At 65.3% G+C, this 9415-nt stretch overlaps 1 protein-coding gene across 1 annotated transcript in view; it reads left to right on the forward strand.

Moving 5' to 3' along the window:
* Positions 1–9415, forward strand: part of EFNA2 (ephrin-A2) — a 20337-nt gene that overhangs the window by 7034 nt on the left and 3888 nt on the right. The window contains exon 2 of the mRNA XM_011964103.1: positions 9040–9353. Within this exon, the coding sequence (XP_011819493.1) occupies positions 9040–9353 (314 nt within the window). The remainder of the gene's footprint in view (positions 1–9039; positions 9354–9415) is intronic.

Here is a 9415-nt window from a genome sequence, read left to right on the forward strand (position 1 = left end):
CGCGCGCCGCCTCCGGGATACGGGCGCCCGGTTCCCGAGGGAGCCCCCCAGGGAGCTTCGGCCCCCCGGAGTTTGGGGGACTCACCCTTTTCGCACCTGCCTCCCCCGTGGCACCCCATTGCCCTGCGGACTTTGGGGACTCGCATCCCACATCCCCAAGAGCGCCGACGTCTCCTGGAGTTTGGGGAACCCCTCTGACACCCTCCGATGCCGGGTAGCCCCTGAGTTGCTTGCCTGGACTTGGGGAACCCCTGATCCACTCGCCTCTCTGGGGAGCCCTCTAGGTTTCGCATTTGGTGGGGATCCCTGGGGACCTTGGCACCGGAGGTGGGGGACTGTGGCCCTCGAGGGATCTGTGGGGGTGTCCTGCCCGCAGGTCCCCAGATGAACTTGGGGAAGTTGGAGTGTCCCTCCCTCGGGACCCAGCATCTGCTTCACTCCAGGGGGCCAAGGGCCCAGCTTTGAAAGGAGACTGAGGGGCCGGGGAGCTGGGGGTCAGCCCCTGGAGGGGCAGTGGGATGGAGCCCTCTCCTGTCCTCTGGGCGCTGACCGGGAAACTGAGGTGCAGAGGGAATGAGGGGCTGGCTCAAGGTCATGCAAAGGGGGGACTTGGGGCGGGACCCAGGTGGCCCAGTGCCCTGCCTGCCACGCCCGGCCGAGATGCCCCACCCGCCTGCCGCAGGCCACCGTGTTTTGAACCAGGTCCGGGCCAGGCACAATGTGGGGGACAGGAGAAGCCCCCGTTGGTCAGAGCAAGAAAAGTTTGCCGGGGCCTGGCCATGGCCTGGACATCGGCAGAACCCTCGGAGTCATCCCAGGGTCTCCAAGACCGGAGCAGGCTGCGGCTTCCCTGGGGGTCCCGTGGGAGCCGGGGCTTTGGGGGTCCTGGGGCTCTGGAGGGAGTCAGCCCCAGCACTCAGGGTGTCACCGTCTTCCCAAGGCGCGCAGAGCTGCACATCAGGGGCCGAGGCGGCCCCCTCACTCTTCTGCCACTGGTCACTTTCTCTCCATTTTCCAGCTGCTTCCTGTGCCGACCCAGCCGCCCTCTGGAGCCCGCCATCCCTCCTTGTCCCCGCTGTCTCCTGCTGTCCTCGGTCCCCGGGAGGAAAGTTGCATGAACGGGCCTCTTTGAGGCGGGCTTGGGGACAAGGGCGGCCCGTGTTCCGCCGTGGGGGTGGGGAACACGCACAGGCCCACCCCCCACCATGGTCGACAGCCTCGGGTCGGGCCCCTGGGGGCTGAGGGCAGGGACCCTGGGCCACTGGGGGATGGCTGGCCCACCTCAGAGCGGGTCCCTGAGCCGCCCACTGTGCCGGTCACATGTGGGTTTGATTAAGGCTGTCGCTGGCCGTGCGGGGAGTCCAGCGGGCAGCGCTTCCCTGGCCCAAGTTTTTGGTTTCAGCTGCGGAATCTCCCGTCCCCAGCATGGCCTGTCCTTTGTTCTAGCAAACGCCAAACGCAGGAGGACCCGGGAACCGGGGGAGGAAGGGGGTCGCCAGGGCCGCCCTGCTGCCCCACCTGCCACAGAGCTGCAGGCTGCAGGCTGCGGGCAGGACCCCCGGCCAGGAGAAGGAAGTGGCCTCCCCGCTGCCTGGCTTGGCCCAGCCACCTCCTGTTGCTCCGGGTCTGACCTGGTTGCCCAGCTCAGACTGCTGCCCGAGGGAACGGCCTTGCTGGTCTGAACAGCCGACCTGGGCAGCACCGGGGCTGCCTCCTCCTTCCTCTCCTGCCTGCGGTGTCCAGGGTTGCTGGGAACGGAGCCGACACCCTGCAGTGGGGCCCGGGGCTGGGTGAGCACCTTCCCGGGAAGCCGGGATCTGGCCAGAATCGGGGCTTCGTTGCCGACATCGGGGTCTCTGCAGTTCTCAGATCTGGTGTCCAGGGCACCTGCCCGTGACCTGTGCCTGGGTGGCGGGGTGGCGGGCGTGGCAGGGGGTGGCGCTGGGCCTCCGTATCCAAGGGGACTCTGTGGAGGGGCATCGGCCTGGGGAGAGGGGTGGCATCAGCCAGCAGGCCTGTATGAGGCTGGGCTGGCCGGGGAGGGATGATGGGGTCGGGCAGATGTGTGGGGGATGCAGGGACCCCGAGTCTTTGAGAGGGGCCTACGGAAAGGCACTGGGAGATGGGGGCGGCTGCGATGGGCGGCAGACAGCAGCGTGGGCACCACGGGACCACGTGCTTCCGTGTGCTTCATGGGCCCGCAGGCCCGGGCAGTGCCGCAGCATCACCGGCTGCCCCTTCTGCCCATTGGCCTGGCACCTGTGCCCAGGCAATAACTGGTCTGTTTCCACTTCACATCCTCCCTGCTGTGAGGTGCACTGCCTGCACCCGGGGGGCCCCGCACCCACCTCCTCGAGCCGCTCGCTATAAGGTGGGGCGCCGTTCGGTGGTCTGGCCAGCCGGCCCTGCCACCCCCACTGGTGACTGCACAGCGTCTGTCCGACCCACCCCCTACCTGGGCTGGATACACCTGAGCTGGCAGCTAGGCGTCTCTGGGCCTGTTCCCAGCCGGGCCGCATTGGGCTGGGGCGTCCGGGGCTTGGACCTGGCCGGCTGCCCTCACCTGTCCTGCTCACGACACCGCGTGTGCATTCCCACGGCTGCTCCTGTGTGTTTGCGTGTGGGGCGGGGGAGGAGGTGGTGTGCAGGTACGCCTTGGAGTCATATCCGGCTGCAGGTTACATGTGTCTGTGTGTGGCAGGAGGCTGCGTGAAGCCACAGGGCACAGCTCTGGTGTGTTTGCACGTGTCTGCGTGATTGCATATGAGGTGCATGTGTGTGTGCATGAGTGTGCCTGTGTATAGCACCCGTGTTTGCATGTGCGTGCCCGTGCACAGAACGCCTGCAGTGTCCGAGGTCCCTGTGCGTGTCTGCCTGTGGCATGCATGCATTTTGTCTGTGCATGGAGTGCAGGTGTGTGTACGTGTCTGTGTGTGGGGTGCATGTAAGCGTGTCTGCCTGGGGGCAGCACTGGCTGTCAGAGGGCTTGCAGTGTGGGGGCAGTGGTGGCCCTGGCACAGTCCACAGCAACCCCGCTGCTGGCCCTCCCTCTCCTCCATCCCCTGGGGATGGGACCAGGGCCCCAAGTACAGACGGCCATTGAACCTCAGAGCAGGGTGGACGCAGGGGCCTGCGGGCCCCGGGAGTCCTCACCTTCTTATTGGAAATCTGCAGCCATGTGGACTGGGCTGCGGGCACTGGGTGGGTGCCTGCCCACACCGGGCATATCTGGGCTTCGGCCACCCTCCTGGGGTTCCCCACGGACCCAGTGGCCTTCGGGTGTGGACAGCAGCTGGGCTCCCCTCAAACACCAGTTGGAAAACGGTGACCTGGGTGAGGGCTGGGTGTCCGAGGGAGGAGCTGCCCCCGGCAGAGGGCTGAGGTCAATGTGGCATCCTGCACCCCGTGGCTCCACCGGCGTCCCTCGGCCTCTGGGGGAGGCAGCTTTGAAGGGGGTGATGCCGTGTTTTGCTGCATGAGGGTTTTTTGTTTTGTTTGAGAGAAGCTGGTCCACTCGGCACTGGGGGGCTGGGAGAGCCAGGCAGTGGGCCTGGGGGATTCGGGGCCTGAGGATGGGGTTCTGGAGGCCGTGGGGTGCCCAGACTCTGGCCATGACGTCGGGCAGGTGGCTTGGCAGCCTGGAGCCCCCAGGCCTGCTCCGTGAAGCAGGGGTGACGGAGCCCTGTGGTGGGTGCAGCTCGTCTCATAGGGCCTGTTGTGCACGGGCAAAGGCCTGAGGGTGGTCCCGGGGGTTTAACGTCCCCTCCCCAGAAGGGAAACCGAGGCAGATCCTGTGGTGGGGAGGAGGTTTCCGCCGAGGCTCCGTGGTCTCTGTGTCTCACCGTCTCTTTGGTCTCTGTCTGCCCCGTCTCTGCACATCTTGGGGTGCCACGAGTGGCCCAGGCTTCCGCCTCCACCTCGGGCCTCCCTGGGCGGCCTCAGTTTGCAGAGAAGGGAACAGAGGCTCTGTGGTGGGGGGTCGTGAACGCAGTGGGATTTGACCTCCCCCCGTCTCTGGGCTGACGTCTCCACAGGTCTGCAGGGGACCGGCCCGACGTGGGTCCCTCAGGGTCACAGCGGAGGCAGCGGGTTGTGCATTCATGGGGGTCTGGATGGCAGCGTTTCTGTGGAGCTGGTGGTCTCCTTGTCATTCACGAGGGTCCTGCCCCGGTGGCCGTGTGTTCCCTGGGACACGGCTTCCCTCCTCCTCGAGAACCGGGATGCGCCAGGCCTTGCCCCACGGTCCTGTGTGTGGGACCGGCCTCTTTTGCAGATGGGTCCTCAGGGAAAGCTGGGCTTTGTACCTTGCTGGGGGAAGGGCTGAGCCCCTCCCGTCCCTGTGCCCACCGTACCCGTCGCCCCAGACACACGGCTGGGAGCCTGCAGAGGACCAGACGAGCCGGCGGGGTTTTTGCTTTAACCTCAAGCAGGCGTTTGAACTCTGTGGCCGAGCCGGCCCTGATAGGGGGGGCTCGTGCCACGCCTGTTCCAAGACCAGGCTGGTGTGAGGTCTGGCCAAGAGACTCAGTGGCGCGCCCCCCTACCTCCGTGCATCCCTCGTCCGCCTGCCCTGTGAGTCGGTGGCCCCCACTTGATGGACAGAGCAGCCAAGACCCTGAGAGATGGTGACTCACCCAAGGCCACCCGGAAGTTGGGCACAGTCCAGGTGTCCCCACCTGGGGCAGGCCCAGGGGGAGCCAGGAACAGCCCTGGGAGGGGCCGGAAGGTGGGTGACTGACGGCAACTGCGCCCGCTGCACTCTGTACCGGGGCCACCCACGCCCACGGTGATGGAGGCCCAGGCAGGGCCGACCCTGCCCGGTCTACCTTTCCCTCCGGTTGCATTTTTCCTCTTTTGCTTCATTTCTAGGGCCCTGCCTCAGTTTACCCTCATGCACCACAAGGCCATACTTGTCCTTTCTCAGGCAGACCCTGCACCATCCTGGGGACTGATTTCCATTCAGGTCCCACCCAGGTCCTGGGCAGGAGGAAAAGCGCCAGACCTCAGTCACGGGGGACATCTCTTTGGTTCCTGGAAAAGCCAGGTGTGGTTGCTGGTGTGGGTGCTGTCATCCCAGCAGGTCTTGCTGGGGGTGGCAGGAGGGGATGGGCGACCTCAGCCCCACGCTGGGCCTCAGGACCGAGGCTGCCTGCTCATCTGGCCGGCCTGGGTCTCCCCGGGAGCTTCTCTACCTTGGAAGAGAGATGGGGACGGGCGCAGGCGTCCACCTGCCCACCCACGGGGTCCTGGCTGCCGGCCACACTGCTGCCTCAGTTTCCAGTCCTGGAAGGCGGCCCAGCCCACCGCCAACCCAGTTCTGGGTGAGATTCCTAATTAGTCGCTTAGCTATTAGTGTCTAATGACTTGACAATTGCCCGATTGGAGCTAATTAGCTCCAGGCCGCTTGCTGGAAGCGGGTGACAGCCCGGAGGCCCGCCCGGGTGGGCAGCAGGGTGAGGCTCTGCCTGGAGGCCGGGAGGGCTGCCTGGAGGCGTGGACTTTGGCACCCGCAGGTTGAGCAAGCGTGGGGGGAAGGTGTGGCCGGCAGAGGGAACCCGGAAGAGTAAAAGCTGCCACCCCGCTCTGTCTGGGAAAAATCCCAATTCAGCCATTAACCCCTTAGTGAGAATTTCAGTCTCTCTCTGCTGCTCCCAGAGAGGATTTGCATATCGAGGCTTTATCACTAATGGAGGAAGCTAAGGCTTTGTCTGCCTCTCCCCAGGCACAGTTTTGGGGTGGGGCCCCCTCCCCGCTGCAGGCGCCACCCTGAACAGGGGCAACGCGCCCGCCTCAGGCTCGCTCGCCAACTTGGAACCGGGAATGCCAACACAGCAAGGCCGCCGCTGTTTCAGAGACGCAAAGGGAAAAAAATGGCGCCACGCCAGCAGCCAGAGCTGGGGGTGGGGGTTCCCCTAGGACCTGCCCCCCAACACACACACCCGCGGGCTGCTGCCGACAACTCTGGCATTTCAAAGTCCTCACCTTTTGACCTTTTTAATTCACTCGTTCAGGCAAGAAACACATATTGAGTGCCACTGTATGCAGGGCCTGTGTAGGGCCCTGGGGAAGGGACAGAGGAGGCCAACCTCAGGATCCAGGATTCAGACAGCAAACCCTGTAAAGGAACAGATGTGATGTGGGGTGGGGCACAGGGAACAGCACTGCAGGCAGTGGGAACAGGAACAGCTGGGAGGCCCGTGTGGCTGGAAGGGAGGAGTCTTGGAGAGAGGAGGATGAGGAGGGTGGAGCGGATGGGCCATATAGGCCTGGAGGGGTGTACATTTTATTCTGAGGATCAAGAATGGATGGAGGGGTTTGAGCCGCTGCCGACGTGTTACAGGGTCTGCTTTGCATTCAGAAGAGCGAGCTTGGGATATGGGGAGGCTGGGCCCTGGCAGACCCTCGCTGCATCCTGGAGGGGCCTGGGCACCCGGCCGCTCAGCCACACAGAAGCCTCGGTCTCTGACTTTTTACCGAAGGCAAAACGGGAGGAGAGAACACGGTGGTGTCAGACGCCGGGGAAGGAGGCACCATTGGGGAACGAAGAGGCCGGAGGGGGCCCGACAGGGCTGGTGCTGTGGGCCCACCTGCCGAGGCTGCTCTGTCTCACCAAGCCTCCTGCTAGGAGCCAGGTTCCTTTTCTGGGTTGAATGTGGCTCCCTGGGGATCACTGCTGGGACAGGAGGGGAAACTGAAGCCAGAGGGCGGTGGGGAGCCCAGACGTCCCTGTGGTTCCTCCACGGAGGCCTCCCCTGCAGGGTGACCTGGGTGCGGGCAGTCCCAGGTGGGAGCTGAGCCTGGCTGCCATCGACCGCCTGATCAATGGGCTTTCACTTGGGCTGGGCAGGAACGAAAATGACTTCAAAAAGGCTGGAGCAGCTTCTGCATCGATCGTGCCCAAGGGGCCAGCGGGTCAATGAGATGCCTGGCCGGCCAATGGGGTAGCCCGAGGGGTGGGCCGAGGTCAAGCCGTTTCCATCTGAGCCTGTTTGGGGGCTGCCCCCGCATCTGTGCGGACGCACCCCGAGTGTCCAACAGCCGGGAGGACCATCCTCCTGCACAGAGAGGAAAGGGAGCCTCTGAGAGGAGAATGGGCCTCGAGACCCAAGGGCTGAAATCCAGACCCTAGCCCAGAACTGCAAGGTTCCGAAGCCCTGGACGGACCCCTGCCCCCCAAGCCTGGTTCCCTGGGGAGATTTCCCTGCAACACCCCCTCCCACTGTCCTCTGTGCTGGGCCCACAGGGATGATGGAGGAGGCTCAGGAGCTCTCTGTCCCTGGACAAATCCAACCAGGTAGGGAGGGGCTGGAGGGTGACTTCACCGCCTCCGCCCCCCTGCCTTGAAATTCTTTGCTCTGGAGATCTTCATGCCGGATCACTAGTGGGGAAACTGAGGTGCAAGTGAGCAGGCCTGCCTGCCCCTTCTCACCCCTGGAGACCCAGGAACCCTCAGCCCCGCCTGGCGCGGCATCTCGGGGTGGCGGGGGGCCGGGCCAATGCCATCTGATAATTCCACCAACCTCTCTCCAGCTGCTGTGCCAATTAGTGCACCCGGCGTGGGGCTGGTGGTGGACTCACCCCTGCAGACCAGGGTGGCAGCGGCTGGGCCAGGCCCAGAGGCAGTGCCAGGGCCGGGATTGGAGCAGCCTGCGCCCACGTGCTGCCAACTCTGATGGGGCCTCAGTTTCCCCTGCCTGTGCAGGGAGGGAGGAGGCAGGAGCGGTGTGGGGGACCCCCCATTCCTCCCTGTTCAAGTCTTTTATGTGCTAATGAGCCCCTCTCAGGGCCCCCCTGGTGCCCCGCTTGGTCCGGGCCGCCGGTTACATGACAGGGACCCTGGGGACCACAGCCGGGAGATCTAAGGGCTCCTGCCACCATCGCCTGAGGCAGTGAGGGAAGGGGAGCCGCCGGTCCCTCCCTCGACTGACCTCTATCCTCACAGACGAGGCTGGGTCAGGGGGCTCCCTGGAGGAAGGGGCCTGCGGGCTGTGTCTGGGGGACCTCAGGGCAAAGGCTTGGAGGCAGGGCTAGGGGACTGAGGTGTCAGGAGTGCAGGCACCCAGGAGGGAGACCGGGAGGCCACCGGATTCCGGGGCTCGGGGCTCAGGAGGTTTCTGGGTTCTAGATAGGAGGGGGTGGTGTGGGGCTTACAGGGTCACACAGGAGGGCAGGGTTGGGGCTGGGAGTGGAGCCCAGGATGCCTCCAAACTGGGCGGCGGGTGGAACTCTGGGGGGCTGCGGGGGTGGTGTGGCGGGTGGAACTTTGGGGGTGCTGAGAGGAGGGCGTGGGGATTCTTCACGTCAAGCCCCATTCTCTTTGGGGAAACTGAGGCCAGGGTGGGGGCAGAGCTTGCCCCAGAGCAAGCTGGAACGCCCGACTTGTGTCCCCCACGCTGCCCCCATCCTTCTCAACAGGCGGGAGTGCAGAAGCAAAGCAGGGCTGGGGGCTGCCTGGAGGAGGCGGCACAGATGTTAAGCATGTTAGGTAGATGCTAAGTTTCTGGAGAGGGAATTCTTAGTGGAGGGACAGCTTGTGCAGAGGCCCGGAGTCAGGAACCCCACGCCGGCCCTTTGCACCCAGGGGTCCAGATGTCACCCGCCTGGACATCCACCTCGCTGCTGGCCCTGCCGTGGGGCTGCTGGGGACACTGAGGCAGGAGGTGGGGGGCAGTGCCAGGCAAGAGACCGTTGGCTCCCAACCTTGAAGCCCGCCGTGACCGGGGTGTGCAACTCCACCTGCTGGCCACTATCACCATTCAGGGCCCCAGGCTGAGTCCACCTTGCGAACTGACCCTCCCCCACTCCCCGGCCTGACTTCCTCGTGCACCTGTCCCCTGACCCGTCCCTTGTGCTCGTGTCCCCTGACCTCGGCCACCCTGGCGCACCCTGACCTGTCCCCTGTGTTCCTGACCCTTGACCCTGCCCATGCACCCTGATCCATCCCCCGTGCTCCTCCTGACCCCGGCCCTCCCCGCGCACCCTGACCCGTGTCCCGTTCCTCGCTCCCGGCGCTGACCTCTGGCCGCCCCGTCCCCGCAGGTTCCACGCAGGCGAGGGGGACGACGGCGGGGGCTACACGGTGGAGGTGAGCATCAACGACTACCTGGACATCTACTGCCCGCACTACGGGGCGCCGCTGCCGCCGGCCGAGCGCATGGAGCACTACGTGCTGTACATGGTCAACGGCGAGGGCCACGCCTCCTGCGACCACCGCCAGCGCGGCTTCAAGCGCTGGGAGTGCAACCGGCCGGCCGCGCCCGGGGGGCCCCTTAAGTTCTCGGAGAAGTTCCAGCTCTTCACGCCCTTCTCCCTGGGCTTCGAGTTCCGGCCCGGCCACGAGTATTACTACATCTGTAAGTGGGGTCCGGCAGAGGCTGCCGGGGGCCGCGGGAGTGGGCCCGGGAAGTGGGCGGGG

The sequence above is a fragment of the Colobus angolensis genome, unplaced genomic scaffold (assembly GCF_000951035.1).
Source record: "Colobus angolensis palliatus isolate OR3802 unplaced genomic scaffold, Cang.pa_1.0 Scaffold64, whole genome shotgun sequence".
Lineage (NCBI taxonomy): Eukaryota > Metazoa > Chordata > Mammalia > Primates > Cercopithecidae > Colobus > Colobus angolensis.